Genomic DNA, 24562 nt, shown 5'->3' with positions numbered 1-24562 from the left:
TCATTCTATCTTGGGAAGAGTCTAGGGAGGAGCAGGGGGTGTGTGTGATGGTCTCAGAAAAATGTCAAAGGAGCAGCTTTGTTAGGGGCATCCAGTCTGCGTGGGACTTGGACGCCAGGAGCCAAAAGAGCTAATCATACTTCAGGTGAGGGGGCGCTACCTCTGTCCACTTTGGGCTGGCCAGGCCACATCCAGCATACTGCCCGCTGGATGCCCCCCACACAGAGGGACCACACAAGCTGGCACGCTTCCAAGGCAAGGGAGCAAGAGATGCACCATAGAACGCACACCCCCTCCATTCTTGCTCCAGAGACAAGCACGCCAGCCCTTTACCTGAAGTGCCTCCTGTGGCTCTTCGCTGACAGAGCTCCTATTTAACCTTCTGGGTCACCTCCTCCAGAAAGACCTCCCTGACCTTTCCAGGACCTGCTCTGCTGCTTGCACAGCACTCATCCCAGCTGTAGTAACTGAATCAAGTACCACACAAGTACGGAGTCCTTTAAGTCTGCCTCCCTGGGAAATGTGAGCTGCAGGAGGGCAGGGGTGCCCTATGACTGGCCGCTTTCCCTGTGAGTGGCCCAGACCTGACCCTAGCAGCATGAAATAAACACCTCTTCAGTGACTAAAGGTGAGAGGCAAGAAAGGGAAGAAGGCATGGAAGGAAGATGTTGAATCTGGAAAAAAATTTAAAAAAAAAAAAAAAGCATTCGGAGAGCCATGAGAATTATCTGCAAACATTAAATGGGCATATTTTGAAGCAAGAATTCATCTTCTTCTTGATGAGGATGAAGGCAGAATGGAAGGGCAGGAAGCAGAGGCAGATGAATTCAGAGGCCTGTAATAAGGAAAATCTTTTCAGCTAGAGCATCCAACAGTAGTTGGGGATCTAGGGGGAAAAAAGGAGGGGATAGTTTCTTGTGTGTGGAAGTTACTCCTACGTAGGGCCAGCTAATACCCTAAGGGGTAAGGGTGGGGGGGCGGTGGGGGTGATAGGTGGGAGAGTAGTGGGCATGATGAGGATTCACAAAGAAGGGGGAATGCTGGTCTGGATGACCTTGAACTGTTCCTTTCTGACTCTGGACCTTTTCCGGTCTGTGAGAGTAGCAAGAACTATGCTCACGTAGACAGAAGAACAGAATCCGAGTTGTGACAAATAAATAGCTGGACCGGTCCCAAGACCTTGGCTTTCCCTCCCTCTCCCTGAGATCTCTCGAGTCCTTGGCAATACGTCCACACAGGGGAACTGGGCTCTGAGGTCACCTTATGACTCTCCCTGGCCACCTCCCTCCTCCTGCTGTTGGGACCTCTACTGTGGCCCCCATCAGATCCACATCCTCTGTCGATCAGTCCCGGAGGAAACCACTTCAGCATCACCTAGGTTTTTGCCTACGGTGAGTGCAAAGAAGTGCATCTCTAATGGTGGAATTTCAGGCCCTTTGATCTTCTACAAAGGAAATATTTTTGGATAGGGTCCTATCCGTAGGCCCCCCTTGACAGAATGCGGGGAGAGTGGGGTTTGGGTCTAAATCTTGGCACTTGCACTTTCCTGGCAGCTCCCACCCACTCTCTTTTACTGTAGGACAGAGGCTTTCTTCCAGCCCCTGCCAGAGGGAAAGGACTGCTGGGCACCAGCCTAGCCGACCCGGGAATTTTCAAAGTCTCCCTACTTCACTCAGACCTTCTTTTGAGCGACAATCAAAGGCTGGGGGAGGAGAGCAAAGCAGCCTTGGGAAGCAGCCCTTGGCACCGGCTCACACATGGTGGCATTTTGACGGGTGGTAAAAATATCTCTGGTGTTCAGTGCCGGCTGCTGCCGCCGCCTCAGCTTCCAAGATCCTGTCTCCTCGCCCAGGGCCTCGGCAGCCTCCCCACCTGTCCACACACATCCTGGGGGACAGAACACAGGTCACCGAGCCCCGCCCACCAGCTAGCCTCACATCTGCAACTGCCACCTCCATCACCACGGCCAGGCACCAGCAAAAACGCACTTGAGAGCCACTAGAGGAGGAGATTTATTATCAGAAATACTGCAGCACATGCCTAATGAGCTAATTAAACAAGAACATAAATAATTACTCCCTATCAGAGTGAGAGGGCTGAGGGTGGAGAAGGTGGGGGACGCTGACTGCAGAGCTGGGACAGTGATGCGTGAGATGTCTGCTCTGCAGGGGGAGGTGGGAACTCCTCACCACTCCAAGCGGCTGCTGGGCCTCAGCAAGGCTCCCCAGCCAGGCAGACCAGGGCCGCGAATCCTGTGCCCTTTGTCCCCTATTTCCTGCTCACCTCCTTGACTACACCTTGATCTCCTTCCCCTCTCTAAGGATACTGAGGGGAAAAGATGGAAGAGATCCTTCACCGATTTTATGGAGGTGAACGTTAAGGAGCAGGAGGGTTTCAAGATACAGTTAAGACCCCAACAGCCGTCTTGTAACTGATCTCCCTGCTTCCACCCCTGAAGTCTATTCTTTACCTAGCAGCCAGAATCTTCTTTCTTAACCAGATCATGTCACTCTCCTGCAATTGCCCCCCCCCTCCAGTGGCTCCCATCTCTTTCAGCATAAAGCCCTATAGGGCTATACATGATCCAGCCCTGTCCGGTCTTCTAAAATCATTTACGGTCACTCTTCCTCTAGATGCACTAGAGTCCTTGCTGCTTCTCCAACAAGACAAATTTGTTCCTACCCTAGGGCCTTTGCACATGCTATTTCTCTTCTGGGCTCTTTTTCTTGGTCCATTCAGGTCTTCCAAAATCACTCCTTAATGGCGCCATCCTTGACCACCCATATAAAGCAGTAGCCCCCTCATTCTGTGTCCATTATACTAATTAATTTTTTTCTTAGGGCACATATTACAGTTTTTGTCCTTTTCACTCCTAAGAATGTAAGGACTTTGCCTATCTTGTTCTAACCCTAGAGTCTTGACAGGGTTTACCCTAAAACAGATCAAGCTACCCTGAAATCTAGCTATTGAAAGCCTAAGTGTGGTTTGTGCCTAGACCATCCAGATCCAAATCCTGAGTTTTCTCCACTGCAGGTCATTCCTTCCCTTAGAACTTACCCTGGCTCCCCACTGTCAACAGGATGAAGCCTGACTTTCACGACAGGACAGAGCACTGGCTACAGGATCCAGCTCTACTACCTCCGAGCTGTGGGGCCTTGTAAGTCACGTCACCTGCTATGGCTCAGAGTCCTTGTCTGTCAAATGGCAATACCACACCTGCAGGATTAATGTACTAATGAAGAGAACACAGAGAAGGTCTTTAGAACAGTAACTTGAAGGTAGGAAGGACTCAGTAAATGTAGCTATTTTGTGTGACATTCAAGGACACCAACAGACTGACCTCTCCCATCCTCTTTAAACAAACTCCTAGACGGAACTTCTTGAAATGTGGTCCCCAAACTGATAGTATCAACACCTCTGGGAAAATGTATTAGAATAGCAGATTGTCAGACTCTGTTCCAGACCAACTGAGTCAGAAACTCAGAAGGGTCCTGCAGCTGTGTGCTAACAAGTATGTCAGATGACTCACATGCATGCTCATGTTTGAGAACCTGCCCTAGAGACAGCTCCTCTAACATTGAGTTGTTGGTCCTGTTTCTTCATTTTCCCATAATAAAATGATACCTCCACAGCCTTGCCATGGCCTGATGGTGGGCGAAGTGCATGCCTGTCTCCCTGACTTTGGGCTTGGCCATGTAACTTGCTATGACCAATGGGATTTAGTACATGTGATGCCACCACAAGCTTGGCATGTGGTTCTTCTGTTGGGCTTGCCCTACCTGCATTTCTGCTCTTACCATGAGAAGAACACACTCTGAACAACCACTGCCCCTAGCTGGGTTCCAGAATGAGATATATAGGGAGGATCTAATCCACAGCCCAGCCCAGCCTAGTCCAGGATAGCCAAGACCAGTTGAACTCCAACAAATCTACAGACCCATGAGTAAGAAAATGAAATGTTAGTAGTTGTAAGCCACCTAGATTTTGAGGTTGTTTGTCACACAGCATTATTCTGGCAGCAGCTAATACACCAGCAGGCCTTATAGGTCCTTAACCAGGACGGATCACTCTTGTCTCTGCTTCTGTCCTTATCCGTTCCACCTAAAAGTTACACCTTCCCCTTTCCCTCCGAATCCCAACTATTTCCCAGGATGCACCTTACACGCCACTCCACCTATTCCCAGAAGCCCCACTCCCCAGAACACACCCTGCCCTGACCCAGGCAGGCAAATTCACTTAACTCATGAAAAAGCTGGAGTGGATAAATTCACCAAGCTATTCACTTAGAGTTTAACCTTTTAGGTGGCTAATTACTACACTGAAAGGCCCCTTAACTTAGTACCATCGCTAACTAATTACCATGTTACAAGGTTAAGTGTTTAATAGTTCCCTGTGATGTTTAATTTCCCAACACTTACCTCCTTTATGATGCCATAGAAGTCAGTTTCCACATCTGGATCAGTACTTCCACCCACAGCATCAGCCCAACACGCAGCCACAGAACGAGTTGGAGCCCATCTCTGGAGCCCACCCCAGCTAGAAATAGCTCCCCTTTGTAAATAGTTAATGAGCTCGTTCATCCATACTGCACGTCTCCGTGGCCCTGCCTTCACCCTGGGCTGGCACATTGCAGTCTGTGGTTTGTGTGATTCTGCCTACATATCCTCCGCCCCCACCACCTCAGCAACTTTGAAGATGATGGGCATTAATTTGACTTCGTGTCCTGAACCCTTCTGTCCCCCACAGGGTACCCACTCCCATCACACACGCACATGCCAGACCATAGGCCTAATTGGCAAGAACAAAGACATCCCTCTTGCTTCTCTCTGTCTCACTGTCTCCAGAGATGAGAAAAGAACACTCAGAGAGAGGCAGGAAAACAGCCTGGATCATCTTTCCCAGGCTGGCCTCAGCTACATGTTGGCTACTGGTTTCTGGGATTGTGTGGGAAGGTGCCAAGAAGCGTTAATGACACCAAAGCTCTCACCCATACAGCTTTGCAGTGGTTGTACGCCTCCCCCTCAGCCTCTCCCCTCAACCAGCTTCCCGGCAAAGCCCTGATTTTATTTGGGGCAGTGGTGTGCCTAACAAACGACTACCTTTCTCAGTCTCTGGCAGAATCATTAGGTGGGACTTCTGGGGATTCTTTACAGGCGTTGACCCCTCCAGGAGGCAGTGCTGGATGACGGTTCAGTTCCCCAGAAGCTGACCTGGAGACAAGGATTTTAATACCAGTAGTTTATCTGGGAGGTGGGCCCAGGACAATCTGGTTAGGAGATGGGGAAGGAAGTCCTTACAGGGGGGTCCCAAGCAGGGTACCATTGTGGGCAGTTGGAGCTCAATCCTACTGGGACCCTCCTGGAGGTGGCACAGAACACACCTCAGTTGTCCTCACCCCCCTTCCTCCAAGGAAGAGGAAGCTGGGGTATGAATTCTCCAACTCCCAGGGCCAGAGACTTGGGCCACTTCTGCGGATTGCAGCTCCCCTGCACTTCAGCTTGCCATACCTGTGGGCTGGGCAAGCCAGACAGTCCCCAGACGGAAGTGTCAGCGAGCACAGGAGACAAGAGCCACCTGTTCAGGATTATGCCACTGACCTTCAGAAGAAGCCCCAGTCCAAGGACTGAGGAACTCCCATACCAGCCTTGAACTACCTCCTGCTGGGATTCTGTTACATGACAGAAAAAAACAAAACAAAACAAAACCTCCAAATTTGATTAATCCACTAGAGTCCCATCTCTGCCACTAGAAGCACTTGGTGCTTTACGAAAATGCTCTTTGTTTCCTACTGACAGCTCCTTCCGTTTCACCGGCACCTAATGGTGTAGGCAGGACACTTAGTATTCCCATCCTGCAGGTGAGAAGCCTGAGGCTCAGAGCAGGAAAGACAAGAGCCCATGTCTGGGGCCCCCGAGTCCATCCTTGTATTCATCACACAGGCTCAAATGGAGGACAAGAACAAATGACTCCAGCAACTGAAGTGTGCAAGCTGCTTTAGTTTCCCGTGCGTTTCACATACTTCATCTCTCGGGAGATAACCCCATTCTAAGGGGTTTTTATTTCAATGTTAAGGATGAAGCAAAGTCTCCAAGAGGTGAGTTGAGCAGGTCTTCTAGCTTGTCCCCTTACCGGAAGTTCGGAGACCAACCCCCGGCCGTGGGATGCACAGCGGCTCTGCCCACCAGTGTGCTGCCCACACATCTGATTTCACTGGCATGTGGCATGATGCGGAATGCACGTCAGAGTCACTGGGGAGCTTTAAAAACATTGAGGCTTGGGCGCCACCCCAAGCTGACTCAGAATCTCTTGGAGAGAAGATACAACTCCCCAAAAGATTCCAGCCTGTCGCCAGAATTGGGGAGACTGGAGAGGTGGGATTTGGGGTCAGGATGCCTCGATTTCACACTCTCCCCACCCCTGGTTCTTCCTGAAAGGAGCCGGCCGCTGTGAACCCACCTGGGCAAGTTGTCAGATGAGGGTTTGGTGGCATTATGATGACCGATGACCTCCCACACTGACCCCCAGCACCTTACATTCCTCCCAGCTGAGCCCCTACCTTTGTGAACCTTCTCTGGTGTTTTCCTGGTGTGAAATAAATGATATCCCCACTTCCACCCACAGACTAGCCAAAGGTATATAAAATTAGGTATATAAAATTGGCTGATTCTCTGGTTCTTCCTTACCAACAGGGGGAAGAGCCTCATTTCAGAAGCAAGGCAGACCAGATACACACTCTAATCCCTTTACTCCTGCTAATTATTTCTATCTTTGGAGATGTCTCCAGCCAGAGCTTTTTGAGAATGAAGAGGGAATGACAAGTAGAGAAATTAGTCACCTCTGAGCAGATGCCCTGAAGGTTTCTGAATGTGAGTGGTGTCATCTTCTTGTGCAGAGCAAGAAAGGAAGGATGAGAAGGTATGATATGATTTGAAACACTCTTGGAAGGCACCCCTGAAAAATGTCTTCCCTATGCACAGGTGTGTTGTGGGTTTTGAAATTCCCCCATTAGAGATTCATTCCTTTGGGTCTTCCCAATTGAACTGCAAAAATTTCTAAAAGGGTTTACATCTTGTACCTTCATCTCCTAAAACCCTATTAGATCATCTTCCAAGTTTACAACTCTCTTGGAGTAAGGTTTTGAAGACTGGCGCTATAAGAGGCATCCTGGAGAAGAGAGCCAAGAAGAGGGGCAAGAAGGGAAAGCAAGTAGGCTTCTAACAACAATAAGTACTTACATGTGTCCAGCACTGCACACTTGACTATGAAAGATGTGTTTGCAAATACATGATCTCATTCTCTCTGCACCACAATCCCGGGAAATATGCAGAGAGGAATATCTGTTCCCATTTACAGATGTGAACATGGAGACTGAGAGACATGGAATGGTTTGCTCATGGTCCCAGGACTAGTATGTGGTGGAGGTGGGGCACAAACAAGTTCTGGAAGTGCTAGCTGCCTTCTTATCTTCTCTATATTAATGGGATACATTGTGCTTAGCTTTTAAAAAAAACCTACATTTCCCAGCCTCCCTTGCAGAGAGGTGTGGTCAATGAGACGTAAGCAGAAGTTATTGGCTGGGGCTTCTGAAACTTCCCTTTGCCTGCCTGCTTTCTGCTTTTCATCTTTCCTGCTAGAGCTCCAGCAGCCATTTTGCACCACGAGGTGACCTTAAGGACAGAAACTGTGCTGCAGATGCCAGAGCAGAAAGCTAGAAGGCGCTGGGCCCCCAGTGGCCATGCTGCCCAGAAAACCAGACCTAAACTCTCTTCCACTGGACTTCTTTTACATGAGAGACGTGTAAACCCTAATGAGTTTAAGTCATTAAGTTTTCTATTCATCCCAATTGGCACCCTGGACTTCTAACTCCAGACTCATTGTTCTCTGGGCTGCCTCTAGTAACTAAGTTACTTTAGAGTGGCTCACCTGGTACAGCATAGAAATTCTCATCTTGCCTTTATTTTCTGCTAGGTGGTCCCAGGACGCCATTTCTGAGTGGGACTCAAGGTTCACACTAGCCCTCCTGTTCTACTTTCTCTCAACACTGCTAAGCCCTAGAAATGTGGGGGAAGCAACTAAAGTTGGGAGAGACAATCCCAGCAGACTCCCGGTGAGTTACCCCATCCTTCCCAGAAAGAGAAGTTATAGTTGGTGTTCCTTGGCCCAAGTTTATATAGCCTTGACAGAAACCCATGCGCTGTTAGTGAGACGTGCCCCACAGCATTGAACATGAGAGACCACATTTCCAGTCTGTAGTTTTTGGAATCTTGGGAAATCTACTCAATTCATTGGACAATTAGTTTCACCACCTATAAAATGAGCATAATATTTGTCCTGTCCATCTCTCCCTTGTGGATGTCAGGTTTCAATAATTTTTTTAAAGATTTATTTATTGATGAGAGACAGAGAGAGAGAGGCAGAGACACAGGCAGAGGGAGAAGCAGGTTCTATGCAGGGTGCCCAACGCGGGACTCGATCTCGGGACTCTAGGATCACACCCTGAGCCAAAGGCAGACGCTCAACTGCTGAGCCATGCATTCTGGTTTCAATAATTTTAATAGTGTGAAAGAAATTTAGAAAAACATAAACTCCGAGGCAGGCTGGTTTTGATTTTGGCTCCGACTAGCAAACTTCTAGGGAACCTCCCCCGACCCATCCACTCCCGTCTCCTCCTTCACACCGTTTTCTTCCTTCACCTGTGGGAGCTTAATCAACCCTTTCAGTGGAAGCTGGGGTGTCTGGGGAAGCAGCCGAGTCAAAGACCTCCCCCTGCATAGACAGCAGGTCCTGTACCTGGGCTCCGCCTCCCTCTAGGGAACACTTGTCCCTACCAGTTTCTCCCCATATCCACAAAGTCTCAGGTTCATTGGTTAATTCCCCTCCACCCCATGGTGCAGATGGCTGTCTTTCCCTGGGGAGGAGATAGATCTCCACTTCAGTGTTGATTGATAAGATGCTGATGGGGTGGAACCTGGCTGAATTGGCCCTCTTATCCTTTCTCTAGATGGAAGGCAGACCAACAGTAGAAGATGCCCCCTCCCCAGCAATGCAAAGCTCAGTGGGGTGGCCCAGTCTCCCCATAATGGGGAGATGGTGTGATGTCTGACATTCATGGAAGAAGACTGCACGGAAGGGAGGCCTGCAGATAGAGCAGGGGTGGGGCTTGGAATGGCTGCTCTCTTCCCCCAACTTTGAGGTCTGTCTTCTCAGTCCCCTGCTTGCGCTACATGTTGATGGCCACAGGATAATAAGCAACAGGAAGGCACGCGGCATCCTGGCTAATTCCACACTGTGCTTTAGAAGCATGCTCGCTGTTCCCCGGCCCTCCTGGGGACGGTTCCAACATCACGACTGGTGACAGATGTTCTTGATGACTCTTGGAGACAAGTGTTTGTGAATGTCACTTGGGCTGATAATGACATGCAGGGCACTTAACTTTCCATGTCACACCAGGGATGAGGCTGAGCTGGGACGAGCTGCTGCCTTCTCCAGTGGGGAGGAATGTTCCCCTTTTGCTGACTCCTCTCCCACCACCCTTCCTCTTCCCCTTGTGACCCCTCCTTGCTCTGACACTGTCCTCATTAGTGCTGGACAGTTCCTGAAAGGGCAGGCTCTGGGGCAGAGAGATGGGAGAGTCGGCCCTCCCCCAATCATGTGGGAAACATGCTGGGCTGCCTTGGGGCTGAGCCGCATGTATGCAGGGAAGACAAATGCCTTGAGGTCAGCGAGAACCATTAGATAATTAGGGAGCTAATTATCTGATAAAAGAACAAGAGCTGTCTCATAGTCATATTCAAATCCTGAGGTATCCATGATTTGGGATTAACCACGGCTGCTCCCCCTTCCTGGTATGTGGACTAGAAGCTGTTGCTTTCAGACACTGCTCACAGCTCCCAGGCCTTCTGTCACCATTGGGTGACCTATTGATGACTCATGTCCTATTCTGGTTGGACAATCTGAGCCTCTGCCAAAGTCCCTGTCTGTGACCTCAGGCCCTGGGGCTCAAACCCCTAGGAAATAGCATACCCTAACCCCTGGAGGTAAGATGTCACGGTGGCCCTAACTGGCAAAAACAGGTGGATTTAACAAGAGCGATAACCATATTGCCTTAATCATGGGATTATGAAGGTTTTAAACAGAATCAGAGATCATCAGGGCTGGGATCATTGAAGTCAAATGTTTCCATACCTGCCTAAAGTCAGTGTCCCTGGCACGAAGTCAACTGTGCTTGAACCCTTCTGGCACAGGCTCACTACTTGAGGCAGCTCTTACTTATTCTGCTGTTGGGCAGCTCTGAAGCTCATTTCCATTCTGTTCAGTTCACCGAATGTCAACCAGTAGCTGTCGTGGGCCAGGACTTACTAGGAGCTGGGGGTACAGAGATAAGTACACATGGAAAGCACATACTGGAAAGGAAGAAAGATACAAAACCAAATTTCATGGCCAGATGGAGAGCAATGAGAGAGGTATGTAAAGCTGTTGCTGTTGGGCTTTTTTCTCATAATGGGCTGATGCCTACTTTCATATGTGTGTGCGCATGTGCGTGCATGTGTTTTCCTCTCTTCTACTCCTAAGTTCTTTGAATAAGTTAAGGGGAGTAGGTCTTTTTTTTCCTAAGCTGCCTCATCTCCAAGGTAACCTTCCTCCATCTCATGGAGCTTCCAGAATCCCATTCTCGTCAGTTGATCTCTGGACACGTTGCAGTTGGTAAAATGACTCTTACGACCATGCCATCCTGTATTACACATTCTACAGCTCTGCTCTGATCAGCTTGAATGATTCAGTGGCTCGTAATCTCTCATGAGATGAGCATTTTACTTCTGTTAACACAACCAAAAACGTTAGGAGGCTTAGCAGCTCCATCACTTTGTGGCCACGATGTGCTTGAGATCAACGAAAACTCAGAACCTATGCCACACAAAATTCCAGTCAAGCCAGATGTTCCCCACCTTGCGCTTGTTGAATTGAGTCCTTGGACCCAAGGGGAGGGAATGCACATCTTCCATGTTGTTATCCATGACAATAAGAAAATGGATCAAGCAGCACAGAAATGGGGGCAGAAGCTGAAGAGGCACAGCATGTGCATGCTCACACCAATGTATCAGTCTAGTTACTTGACCAATTTCAAGTGCACTCACCAGTATGCATTTCTCCATTTTGTCCCAAGTACAGTGTGAGATTTTGTCAAATGTCCTATAAAATTCCAATAAGCTCTGTTTATGGTAGTGAGTCATAGCCAATGGAAACTCCTAGGACATTTTCCAAAGGCACTGAGCACCCCAGAGATTCGAATTCACTTCCCTGTGGGGACGCATGGGGGTGGGATCTGGTGGAGAATCGCTCTGCAAGGAGGATATTGACTGAGAGGTGCTGCCCTTGAGAATGACAAGGAGGCATGCCTGTCTGAGCTGCAGGTCCACAGTGTCTCCTGAAGACAGATCGGTAATTGGGCAGGATTTTCTCCTTGGGAACCCATGCTGGGGCCTGGCAATCAGCATTCTTTCCCGAGGGCTTACCGCCATCTGTTGTGAAATCCTTTCTAGAATTTGGCAGGGACTCCATGCCCAGCCTAGCATCCTATGCTTTACGCGGTCTATTCTTGGAAAAGCAGAATATCCGCCCCTTTTCCCATCTGAAGCACTTGTCTTTCCGTCCAGGCCGCCTCAGGACCACTCCCACAGCTCAGCAAGCTCACCTAGCGTTCCTGTAGTCCTGGACGTGACCCCGGGGGGCCTCGGGATCAGGACTCACATTCTTCGATTCCTTCTCTGTGGTGTAGGACTTGCCCTTCCTGGGCGGCTTGGATCCTACTTCTGTCTCTGTTTCTTACCCCTTATAACACCTCGGACAAGTTTCTTATATGGAAAGTGGAATGATCATAGTTCTCACCTCCTGGGGATCGTAAAAACTAAATGAGTTGGTTGGCATAAAGCCCTGAGAATAGCGCCCGGCACCAGTAAGCTGTCAGCGCAGATCTGTGGCCCTGCCTGCTTGTTGCTGTGGGGGCAAACCAGAAACGGCCAGGCTGGCCGGCTGGCTCTTGTCTCATCTCATTGCACCCTCCTTCCCAACCAGCAAGCTGTTGTCATTTTTCCTTTTTGCCCCCAACACAGATTCAAAAACCCCATTTGGCAGCCTTTAGCTCTGTCTCCGCACAGCGTGTGCTCCTCCTTGTTTTCGGATTCAGGCCTTTCTTCCTTTCTTTTGTATACTCCTGCTAAAGTCTGCGCACATCAGGAGACACTGTGAAGCCACTGGTGTCTTTTCTTTCTTACGGGGACAATTCCTTTACTAAAAATTCTGTTTCCTTATTGCGGTCCCCTATTTCTCTGGAGCCAGAGTCGCTGTTAGGGTGCTGGGCGGCGTGGCCACAGGGCTGAGTCTAAGGCACAGACTACAGAAGGCCTGGGGTCAAATTAGTCCCGCTTATTTCTGGCCGTGTGAGCCTGGGAGAGCGTTCTAATTCTCTCGGCCCCTTCTACCTCTCGGCATGCTGCGGGAGGGGGGCCTGAATGGGACACTGCCCAAAAAGCTACAAGTCAGACACAGAATAAGCAGGCAGTGATGGTGCCTAGTGACTGCTGTCCCTAATCATCTGGTTACAGACTCACTCTGAACTTCTTCTGCAAGATTTTGAAGCTCTGTCTTGATGACTGAGTTGTGTACCTAACCCTCCTCTTTCGTTTCCTCCCCCAAGCATAGCCGACAAGATAATGGTCTTCCTCTCACCATTACTATTACTTTTACTAACAATAATGATCATGAAGCATGTACCTCAAACACCAGCTGTGTGCTCACACTATCTATGAGCTTCTTGAGCTCTGACTCCTCCAGTCCTTGTGACTGTACTCAGAGGAAGTCAGCAGGTTTTTGTTTTTGTTTTGTTTTGTTTTGTTTTTTAATTCCAAGGTTTCTGGTGCTTTCCTTTCATTTATTTTTATGCACCTACTATCTCCAGGTTCTCACTCACTGAATGCAAGCAGTTTGAATTCCCTTCTTGAGTGACTTAAGGAGCAGAGCCCCAACCCCTCCTGTGCCCCTGCCTGGGCTTCTGGGGCCCCCCAGGGAGGGGCACCGTATGGGCATGCTGCTGCCTGGACACCAACAGCCCCCACTGCCCCCACTCCTCTGCCTTGCCTCCGCCCTGTATGAGCCTCAGAGCAGGGAGCATTTCGCCTTTACACTTTTTATCAAAGTCAAGACCATATAATAAATTCACAAGTGAAGAAATATACTTATTTTCCAAAGGTCAACCTCACAAGTTATCGAAAAAATGCAAATTAAAACAAGTTCCATTTCTCATCTATAAAATTGGCAAAAATGAAAGTATTTACATACTCAATCATTGGCAAAGGTGTGGTCGAAATGGGCACTGTCACTTTCCTCTGGTGAGGTCAATAAATATTTACATGCAATGTATAAAGATTATAATTTACTCATTAAATCGGTGATTCAACCCCTAGAAAAATAAGCTAAGGAAATCACTGAACTTGCATAAATATATCTAGGTACAACAATCCATTGAGCCACTACTTTTAATGTTGAAAATGTTCAACAATAGAAGACTGGTTACAGAAATTGTGGTACAGACAAGTGGGAAATATTTGGGCACCATGGGAACTAAGCAAGTATAACGTTGAGTGTAAAGAATTAGGAAGTACAAACTAGACTGATCATTAATATTGTTTTGTTGTTGTTTTTTAAAGATTTTCTTTATTTGAGAGAGAGAACACGAGCAGAGGGAAGGGCAGAGGAAGAAGCAGACTCCCTGCTGAGCAGAGAGCCCAATGTGGGGCTCGATCCCAGGACCCTGGCATCAGGACCTGAGCTGAAGGCAACCACTTGACCAACTGAACCACCCAGGTGTACCTTTTCTGAATTGAAATAAAACTGAGAGTCCAAATGCCTCTGATTAACTTTGGGTTGTGGGATTACAGGTAATTCTTATGTCACTTTGTCATTTTCTTTTAAAATATACATATATATATATTTATTTATCTGAGGGGAGGCACAGAGGGAAGAGAGGGTCCCAAGCAGACTCTGCTCTGAGCGCAGACCTAGACACAGAGCTCGATCTCACAACCTTGAGATCACCACTTGAGCTGATACCAAGAGTTGGATGCTTAACCAACTGAGCCACCCAGGTGCCCCTCTCTTTGTCATTTTCTTTGCTTTCCAAATTTTCTATAAAGACTATTAGTTTTATAATTAGAAAAATACATTCATGTATATTTAGGCTTAATGATATACCTATAGATCTCTTTATATATGTATATATGCATACATTTAAGTTAGGTTCTAGTGCCGTTTTTTTTTTTGTTTTGTTTTGTTTTCTTTTGTTTTGTTTTGTTTTGTTTTTTGCACAGTCTGAGAAGCAAAGCTACTCTCCAGATAAGCCAAGTATGTGCCAGGTCAAGGAAGTGCCTCGATTTCCACTAGGTTCCATGGTGCACCCCTCAGTCTCAGGGACTCGATTTGGTGAATGAACGCCCTCCTTACAAGCACTTCTCCTTCACACATTCCCATCCAGAGACTTCTCAATGGAGAGTGGAGCTCGAAGAACTCTAAATGCTCTTGACTGCTCCTGCACCATGGACCCTTTGTGTGTCTATGAAGCCAAGGGGATCCCTTCTCAGAATAATAATTTTAAATGTATAAAAGAGGGGCTCCTGGGTGGCTCAGTCAGTTAAGTGTCCGACTCCGGATTTTAGCTCAGGTCACGATCTCAGGATCATGAGATCAAGCATCACATCGGGCTCCATGTTGGGTGTGGAGTCTGCTTAAAATTCTCTCTTCCTCTCCCTCTTGCCTCCCCCATCCCCGACTCACTCTCAGGCTCACTCTCTCTCTCTCTCCCTGAAAAAATAATATAAAAACATTAAAACCTCTGAATTTTAGAAGAATCCAGGCATTCCTTGAGCAGTAAGATTCTTGGCCATGTGCTTCACGTTTACTGCAAACCAAGGCTGTCTTAAGATGGGAACTCATTTGTGGTTGGATCCTGGACACTCTGGCCTGGATCTATCACCCCGTGAGCTCCTCCCTCTGAATGACAGAGGCAATTCTATATAGCTTTTTAGTTTTAACTTCCCTCTCTACCAAGCCCGGGAAATGACCCCTAGACCCTCATCTTATAAATTTACAAGGTCAACATCATGGTCTCTGTTTCCAGATAAAGGAGATTGGTGCCCAGAGATTTTCTGCATGGGGTGCAGAATGACCCCACCTCTAATACCCAGGCAACTCCCTGCTCTTGCCAATCAGAGTTCATCCAGGGCTTCTGTAGGATCAACTGAGAAAGGGTCAAAGGGACTCTAGGGCTGCTTTGAGGGAAGAGACTTGGTGGAGATGAGACCAACCAGAAGAAAGGGGAATACAGGATGTTGGTGGGGGGACTCACTTTTGCATTACACGAGCCAACACACTATCTCTTGCTTCCCCCCCCCCTTTTTTTTTCTTCAGCCAGTTTGGATTGCATTCAATTACCTTGCAATCAAGCATCCCGCCTAAGTCAGGTACAGACTCTCCTATTTTACAAATGGGGACAGATGGGCAGGCCAGGAGAATTAAATGAGTACCAAGTGGCAGGACCCTGATCTGAATTCTACTCTTCCGGACCTTAAAGCCTTAAGCATGACTGCATGTAAGTCCAGGTGAAGGCCAGATTCATCCCTCCTTGGAGGAGTCAGATCCTTTCGCTGAGAGGTCTGCTCATTGTTCTCCACCTGGGGCTCAAAACAGAAAGTTCAGAGGCTTGTAGCCACATGACCACCTGCCAGAGCCTTGCCCTGGGAGGCCTGGTCCTGCTACATATTCAACTCTTGGGGCTGTCCACGGGAGTTCCTTTCTTCCTAAACTTTAGTTGATATGCTTTCTATGTTCTCTTACCTGCACAGAGGGCACGGTTCACTGCATGAATCTCCCAGGCACCTCTGGGGAGAAGGGGTGTGGGAGGGAACAGTTCAAAACCCTCCCCTTCCCCTCCTCCTTCCCTGCCAGCCACCTCCCCTTGGTGGCAGACCCTGGCTCACCTGTAAATCAGTACCTCATCGTCGGAGCAGTTGTACTGCAGCTGGTACATCTTCACACGCGGCGCTGACTTGCTGACCGACCACTTGACCAGGGCGGAGGTGGTAGTCACATCGGACACAAGCACAGCCCGCTCCGGGGGGCTTTTGGGAGGCTCCCCGCCTCCACTGCCCCCGCCTCCCCGGCTGGTCTTGCTGGAGCCCGTGATATCCGAGAGGCGGGACTTGGGGGGGGCGGTGCGGCTGGTGCTGTTGCTGAGGTGTGGCAGCTGGATGATGGAGACTTCCACCATGGCCGTGGCCTCCCCGGCGGCGTTGGCTGCGATGCAGGTGAAGGCACCGCTGTCCTGAGATGTGGTGATGAGGATGTCCAGGGTGCCGTTGTCATACACGGCTGTCCTTGAGGAGTTCCCCACCAGGCGGTCATCGGGGGCCACCCAGTGGATGAGGGGGCTGGGGTCCCCGATGGCCTTGCACTTGAGCGTGGCCGCCTGGCCCTCCAGAACCAGCAGCTTGTGTGTGTGCTGGGTGATGAGAGGCGGCTCGCACACGAACTCCTCCTCGCGGACGTGCCAGAAGTAGCGGCCCTTGAGGCCCCCTGGGGAGCCACAGGTCTCCAGGTCATCGTCCCGCTCGAGCCTCCGCAGCCAGAGCAGCTCACAGTTGCAGTGCAGCGGGTTCCCCCCAAAGCTAAAGGACAAGGCTGGAGCAAAGGGCGTGGCAGTCAGGACGGAGGCCTGGGAGCGGGCGAAGATGGGGTCTGGGGGCAGCTTCTGGAGCCGGTTGGAGGTGAGGTCCAGGCGTGCCAGTTTCTGCAGGTCGGCAAAGGTGCCCTCGGCGATGTGGTCGAGCAGGTTGTGGTCCAGGCTCAGCTGGTGGAGGTTGACCATGCGCCGCACAGAGCCCCAGGGCAGGCCATGCAGGTTGTTGTAAGACAGGTCCAGGTCCTCCAGAGTCAGCAGGAAGTCCTCGAAGGCCTCGTCCGCAATGCCGCCCAGCTGGTTGTTGTTCACGATGAGGTGCTGCAGGTTGACCAGGCCCCTCAGGGTGTCCTCCCCAAGGCTGGGCAGCCGGTTGCTGTCGAGGTGCAGGGAGCGGAGGCTCTCGAGGTCCAGGAAGGAGAAGGGCTGGATGTGGCTGATGGTGTTTCTTGACAGGGTTAGGTCCACCAGCCCCGTCATGTTGGCGAAGTCCTGGCGGCCGATGTGGATGATGAAGTTGCCCCCTAGACGCAGCTCCACTGTCCGCCGGTCGATGTCAGGGGGCACGAAGAGCAGCCCTTTAGAAGGGCAGAGTGTCCCCAGTGACTCAGACAGGTTCTGGCAGACGCAGTACTTGGGGCAGGCGTCGACCACGGCAAACGCCATGCCAAACGCCAGCAGGCCACCAAGCAGGGTCTCCATGGTCTGGTCACTCAGGCCACGGCGCCTGGAAGGGAGGGACACAAGGTCAGGATCAAGAGGCAGCTTCATAATGCCCCACTGGGGCGTCATCCATCACCCTAACCCCTGCCTTACGGAGCAGCAGAGAATGGCCTATGCTTATGTGAGATCTAATCTCTTCTGCCAATCAACCCCTCTATCATAGTTCTACTTTTTTTTTCTGCCTTACCTCTTATCACCTTCTAATAGACTACTTGATTTGCTCATTAATTATGTTTATGGAATATTTCCTATCTCCCCCACTAGAATGCCAGCTGCAACAACGGAAGGTACTTTCGTCTGTTTTGTTACATCCAACGCATCTAGCATAGTGCCTGGAACACAGTAGGTGCTCCATAAGTGTGTTGGATGAATGGATGGATGATTCCATATCAGTGGTTCATGTGATACTCATCAGATTTGAAAAGTGTGCTATGGATATATTTTGAAGCAGTTTTATCTTAATTGGTTTCATGTTGGCATGAAATCAAATTGGACCAGCATTCCTTAGGAACAAGGGCATGACAAGGAAAGAGCTGGCCCCTGGAGATGCCAGAGTTATTGGGGAACTAGTTGAAGTTAAGTTACCCCATGGAGAATCTACATAGTGGATGAACCTTTGGAAGTTCAGGGAAGTAAAGAATGGGGTGAGACAGGAGGCAAAAGGCATGAACTTCTTCTGAGCACCCTAGTATGTGCTAGGCCCTCTGCCCAGACCCTCACGTACATCATCTCATTTGGGCTTCAGGAATACCCTTCAAGGAAGGGCTTATCCGTACATACAGATGAGGATTTGTCCACTCCTGAACTGCCTCCTTCAGATGCTCACTCAACAGTCACCTTCACCCCAAGGCCCCACTCCAACTGTGCATATCCCACTTCCCTGCTTTGGGTTTTCTCCTTGGAGTTAATCATGATCTAAACTTACTGTATATTTATTTTACCTTCTTATCTGGTTTATTACTTGTCTTCTGTACTAGCAACAAAGACCCAAAATTTACATAAGGACTTGTTTGTATCCACCACCCTATACTCAGGGCTTAAGGCACTGCCTGGTGCATAGCTGGTGCTTTTGCATGAATGAATATCTAGGGAAAGAAGAAATGGACTTTGGCTCAGGTCTTTGTGCCTCCAAATCTTAGTTTTCTCACTATTCCATGTTGTACTAACTGTAGTTCTATTTATGTGCTGCTAAAAACATCAATGGAGTTGGACCTTTGAAAATTCTGCACACCGGTTGCGTAGCATCACCCAAAGCGGCGTGCTGCAAGAAAGGCCTTCTAAGGCCACTGAGTCGGGGATGCGCTGCCTGCTTTTTCTTGCTCTTGCAAAAGCTCTGTATGCATTAGCAAGTGCAGAAGGGTTGAGGAATTCTGCCGCAGTGAAGAAAATGGATTAATGTTTAATTCTGCATTGCCTCCCCTTTTTTAAGCTAAAGATATTCCTGTTTGGAAGCAACAACCATTAATATTTCGAGGAAGTAGGGCTCTAGAGCTCCCAGTTTGAGAAGCACAGGTGCAGAAAAAAATAACCAGATGATTTAAAAGGATATATGATAAACTTAAAAGACTATTCCAATCAGATATTACTTTATTGTGAAGGTATGAATTCTGTTATTGTTTCTCTTTCTGGATAAATCTCCCACCAAGACCCTTCAGGGAGGGTCAGAGACTTAATCCGTATTTCATCTGGAGAGAGTGTTGTTTCTGATCAGCCCTGTCCAATAGAAAGATAATTACTAGCCATTAATGTAACTTAAAATTTTCTCATGGCTATATAAAAAGAGAAAGAAGTGAGATAAATTTTGATAATATATTTTATTTAAACCACCACATCCAAAATATTATTTTGCACTTTATCAATATATATAACTATCAATGAGATATTTAACATTCTTTTATTTGTACTAAGTCTTCAAAATTGAGTGTGTATTTAATACTTAGAGCACATTTCAAGTGCTCACTGGTCATATGTGGCTATTGGCTACCATACTGGGCAGCATCATTGGAGCAGGTGTTAGCTAACTATAGCTAAGAGCCAAATCTAGCCCACCACCTGTTTTTGGAAATAAAGTTTTATTAGAACATGTACATGCTTATTCATTTGCATATCATCTACGGATATGTCGTGTGTGTGTGTGTGTGTGTGTGTGTGTGCGCGCGCACTACATCAGCAAAGATGAGTAGTTGCAGCAGATATAATGTGGCCAGGAAAGCCCGAAATATTTATTGTCTCACCCTTTACAGAAAAAGTTTGCCTACCTCTGTTGTGGAGGATTTTTTTCCCCTCTTCATCTTCTCCATTATAGTCACCCTGATTAAAAGCCCTTACCAAGTGCGTTATTGCATACAGTTCTGCCCTGGGCTCCCATAAGCAACCACCCACCCTGTTAGTCCTTGCTCTCACAGACCTGAGGGTTACCACGGCCCACCCTCACCCAGGTCCCACCAGGGATATCCAACCCAGACATGTCTACATATGGAAACTTTCCACCTGCCACTTTCTCTGTGCTCAAATGTGCTTGGGTCTTTTAGGTCTGTACTTAGCTGGAGCCTGATAAACAGGAATCTTCTCCATCTGCACTGACCCTCTTCTTATTTTTTTAGCACAAGGATACATTTTTGCAAGGACTGCTCCTGGCCACTATCCTAGTTTTTCTCTTATCATTCTTGGCCCCATTGCTCTTCATGTCCCAGCTAAGCTCAATGTCTCTCGCTTATAAATGCAATGCTTGATCTTCTTCTAGGATTGCCAACATGCTCTGGGCTCTTCCTGGCCTCTCTCTCTCTACCTCCACTCCCACCTGGCCAAGTTCCTATTCTACCTCCAGGTCTTGGCTTAAACATCACCTACTCTAGGAAGCCCCTCTACAACTTCGACCAAATTTGGCCTTGCTGCTAGGTGCCCCTTATTCTATCCTTGTCCTACAGATGGCTCACTGCACTTTTAATCATAATTTCTTACTTACTTATCTATCTGCCTTCCTAGACTGTAAACTCACCATGGTGGTAGAGTCAGGGAGTCCCTATTTCTCTGGCTACCATGTCTGCTCAAGTAGAGATGAATGGTATCCCCTCTACCCACTGGGGATTTAGGGACAGCCAGTCACACTCAGTGATGTCCCTCTCTAGTTAAGCTGGAGGCAGCTGTATGCGTGCATGTGTGCATGGGTAGAGAGGGAGGTAGTGTGCTGAAAGCCTATGGCCCTAAGAGAAAGGCATTCTCCTTATAAGCTCTTGTCAGTTAACACTGAAGTGACTTAAGGCTAAGCAGCACTTCCAGCATTTTCACATCATGGTGCACACAGGAAATGGTAAGGTAGTCAGGTTCCTATGAGTCCAGGGCCAAGCTTGCTGATGGCCCATGCTAGATCTCTTCAGTTCGTCCCTTCCTCCACCCTCTATGATCCTGCCCTATGCCCTGGAAGGTTGGCTGTCTGGGCTGCACGGTGCCATATGGACAGACTGTGCCATCCTACAGCATCCTCTGGGGCTAGCCATCCTCAATCCTGCCGCCTGCCCTCTTCTGCAAGCAGGAAGGACCTGAATATTCTGGGGTGTATACCCTGCATAGGGCCCATCGTTTCAAACAGTTTTGTCCTTGCAAATTATTTTTTAAAAGTTTGTTAAGGATTAACAAACGTCTAATGAATTCAAAGCCGTGACATAATAGAGCTGGGTAAATATATTTTAAGTAATCAGCATGGAAGATTACTGACAGAGAAGTGACTATTGAATCTTAATTAAAATTGTATTCTGAGAACTGTCACTTAATATATTACTCTCACAGCCAAACACAAAGCAGCTTAAACCCCAGGTTAGGAGGGAGGCGAGGGGAGCATGTGGATAGGCACAACCAGAGTGGGGGGCTCCCTCTCCTGAGCAGGAAGGAGCAACTAGGTCCCTCTAAGCATGTCTGCATGGGGGAGGTAACAGAGGGGAGCAAGGAGAGGTGGAGATAGGAGTAGAGTTCTGGTCTCAGGAACAAAGGAGTGGATGAAGGCAGGCAGGAGGGGCTACGGGATCATTTGTGGCAAATGATGAGGCAAAGCTGAGAGAGGTGCAGGAGGATCAGAAGCGAGTCTGTGAAATGGATGCTGGTATCAAATGTCAGCATCAGCCTTCATGCAGAGGAATCCATCTGCAGAAGAGCAAGAGCCTGTCTGCTAGGAATGTCTATGAGCCCGGGCTGGGGGGTGGGGGTGGGGACCTGCCTGGAGAGGCAGACGGAGGAGCCAAGAAAGGAGGAGAAAACTGGACCTGCAGTGCCCACAAGAATCCATGCGTCTCTAGTTAGAAACAGTGTTTCTTCCTTTCCTGGGTTTCTTCAGGCAGTTTTCCCAGCAGCTCTGCCAGGTGAATGCCACCACTGGTCCATAAGGTACTCTTGTGCAATTAGGAACAGGTATCCCTGCAGGGCATTTGTAGGTCCCCTTCACTGGACAACCTTGCACAGTGAACAACCTACCTTCCCATACCTTTTAGCCTTGAGTATTGCTAACCCCACTTCAACCACTAGGAAATGAGGTTCAAAGAGGTTTGGTGTGGCCCAAACCCTCCCAGCTACCCTAAGAATAACTGATGATTGTCTGGCTCTAGGCTATCCTTGGAGTAGAGCAGCCACCCTTAACTCCCACCCAGAGCCCCCGCCCCCCCTCCCCTCCAGAGGCTTCCATGTGCCTGGTGTACAAGGAGAAACTGGCTGCTGCAACCATGGGATTCTTAGTAACCTGTGATGGCCCAGCTGTTTGACTAAATTTGGGCACTTGTGTTTCCTGCTTAGGGATGGGGTTCTCAGGAGCAGGAGCCTAACCAGCTCAGAAAGACCCACCTGTCAAGCTTCGCAGTGGTGAGTCTCACACACACAAACACACACAAGCGTGCATGCACACACACGCATGCATGCACACACTTAAATATACTGGCAATAAATATAGCGTGTAGAACTAGGCTGATGGTTTGTAATCAGAGTCTCCAGATGGGATTTTATATTTAAAACAAAAGGGAGAAAGAAAGATGAGGAGAGAAAGCAGAAAACTAATGGACATGGCGGCAGAAAATGCAAGTTCCTGTTCCTTCACTGGATGGTGAGACCACAGACTTTCCTCCCCACTCCCTCCAGCCCCTGGGCCTTGCCTCTCTGTCAGAACCACCTCGAGCTGTTCCAGACAGAAGAGGCAACATTTAGCAGATGGCTGGCACGATATATGTGATATCTCTCCACCCTGATTTCCATTTAAAAGATACCTTAGCAACCAGCCAAGGAGCCACCCGCCCCTGGAGCCTGTAAATCAAGTAAGATGCCTGTCTCTGCTTCAGGTAAAAAGAAATGGCCCCTCCAGGGTGCTCCCAGCCAGGAAAGTGTGAATTAATAAAAGTGGGAGGGGTTCAGATCTGTCAGGAGAGGCAGCTGCCTGCACCTTCTTTCCAGACTTGCCCTCAGAGCACTTATTGCTCCCCATAAATCATTCCACTCAAGGCGAGCCCTGGAGGGACCGGCTCTGGAGCAAGGGGATAGGGAAAGGAAACTTGACTTCCAGACAAGAGCTGATGTGGCTGCTTTTCTTTGGCCTAGAAGTTGGCAGGTGGTGGCCCTGCCCCCAATCCCACATTTGGCTCCAGCAAGAGGCTTCCGGCCCTCTCAGCCCCGCGTCCAGCATCTCCATCTCCCAGATCCTCAGGAAATAACAGACTGGGGCTCCTTCTAAGGATATGAAAAACAAGTTAGCATTAGAGAGCTGATTTCCCAAACCCCCTCTCAGATGCTGCCTTGTGTTGAGATCCTTCTAGAATCCTGAGAAAGACGGAAAGAAGCAAGCTGAAGGAGTATGTGCTGGAAAGAGAGATAGCCCAAGACCTTAGAGTTCTCAGTCTGGTGGGAGAGGCACAACCTTGGACCTCAGGCAGCTCAGCTCCTATTTTTTTTTTTTTTCTCCTATGTTGATGTTGGAGTCACAGCTTCTAGGTTGAAGGGGTAGGAGAGGGACAGAGAGACAGAGGCTAGAAAGAAAGAAAGAGAGAGAGAGAGAGAGAAAAAAAGCCAAATCCCCAAGGGAGCCCCTTCCCTTCTGAAAGGTCCCAGTTTCTTGGCATAGTAAGATACTCACACAGGATGGGCAAAAACATTCCCTGTGCTGTCCCTAAACAAAACTAGGGAGGCAGAGACCACATCCAAAATCCCCAAACTTCTGCATAAACTAATTTTAAAAAGTAGCCCGAGACAGCATGGGCAACAGGAACAAAAAGGGGAAATAACGTTGAAGACATCAAAAGGGCAGAATGAGGCCATTTACGCTCTGTTTAAACTTCTATTGTGCAAGATAAGCAGTTGTTATCATAAGTAAGTTATTAAGCTCAGAGCTGCTTCCTCTCTGTTCTCAATGACAGCATTATGCCTCCGTGTTAATGCATCCATGATAGCTTTTATTGTGTTGCAATGGAATTATGTGTTTCCCTGTCTCCTACCCCATTCACCTGGGAACCCCTTCTTGGCAGGGACTGTATTTTGTTCAGCTCTGAATCCCCAGTAGCAAGCTCAGTACCTGGCACAGAGTAGGCATCGGGGGACATGTTTGATAAGAGAATGAATGAATGACTAGCTGAAAATGAGTGCTCTGGCATGATCAGATGGACACGTTGGCACCTTTGCCACCCTGCACACTCTGACTTCTTGTAGGAGCATGCTTGCCTTGTCTGGGGCAGGCCAGGCACGCTGGAGAATGCACCAGACAGCAGGCTCTAACCAATGTTTCCCCATGAGAGGGGTGGAGGATAACTACCTCAGCTCCCTCCTCCTCCACTGGAGTGATGACTGAGACATGTTCTTTGTTCTTTAGTCTTCTAGAGGTCCCCGGTGACAGTGAGCCCAGTTGTCCTTTGTAGTCACCTGCTCCTCACAAACTGTGTTAGCTGTCTTCCCCTCCCCACCCTCCACACCTCTTCCCACATATTCTGCAATCACCAGCCAGATAAACCACTTACATTCAAATCCTTGTCTCAGGTCCACTTCTGGGAAATCCAGCTCAAGGCAAACTTCTTAATTATAACTCTCACTACGTAAGGTACCAACTGAGTTTGGGTCACTGTGGAAATATCGCATACATGGAAATAAAAAATG

General features: G+C 48.7%; 1 protein-coding gene across 4 annotated transcripts in view; it reads right to left on the bottom strand.

Annotated features, from left to right (window-relative positions):
- LRFN2 (leucine rich repeat and fibronectin type III domain containing 2) overlaps positions 1-24562 on the bottom strand; it is a 176786-nt gene that overhangs the window by 23831 nt on the left and 128393 nt on the right. For 2 of the 4 annotated variants that reach the window (XM_041724554.1, XM_041724636.1), the window contains exon 2: positions 16029-17453. In XM_041724554.1, the coding sequence (XP_041580488.1) occupies positions 16029-17428 (1400 nt within the window). In that variant the 5' untranslated portion in view covers positions 17429-17453. Of the gene's footprint in view, positions 1-15831; positions 15930-16028; positions 17454-24426; positions 24525-24562 lie in introns of those variants that run through there. The other 2 variants (XM_041724729.1, XM_041724460.1) reach the window with 2 other exon arrangements.

The sequence above is a fragment of the Vulpes lagopus genome, chromosome 1 (genome assembly GCF_018345385.1).
Source record: "Vulpes lagopus strain Blue_001 chromosome 1, ASM1834538v1, whole genome shotgun sequence".
Taxonomy (NCBI): Eukaryota; Metazoa; Chordata; class Mammalia; order Carnivora; family Canidae; genus Vulpes; species Vulpes lagopus.
The sequence above is the reverse complement of the archived record's forward strand: the minus strand, read 5'-3'. Positions and strand labels throughout refer to the sequence as shown.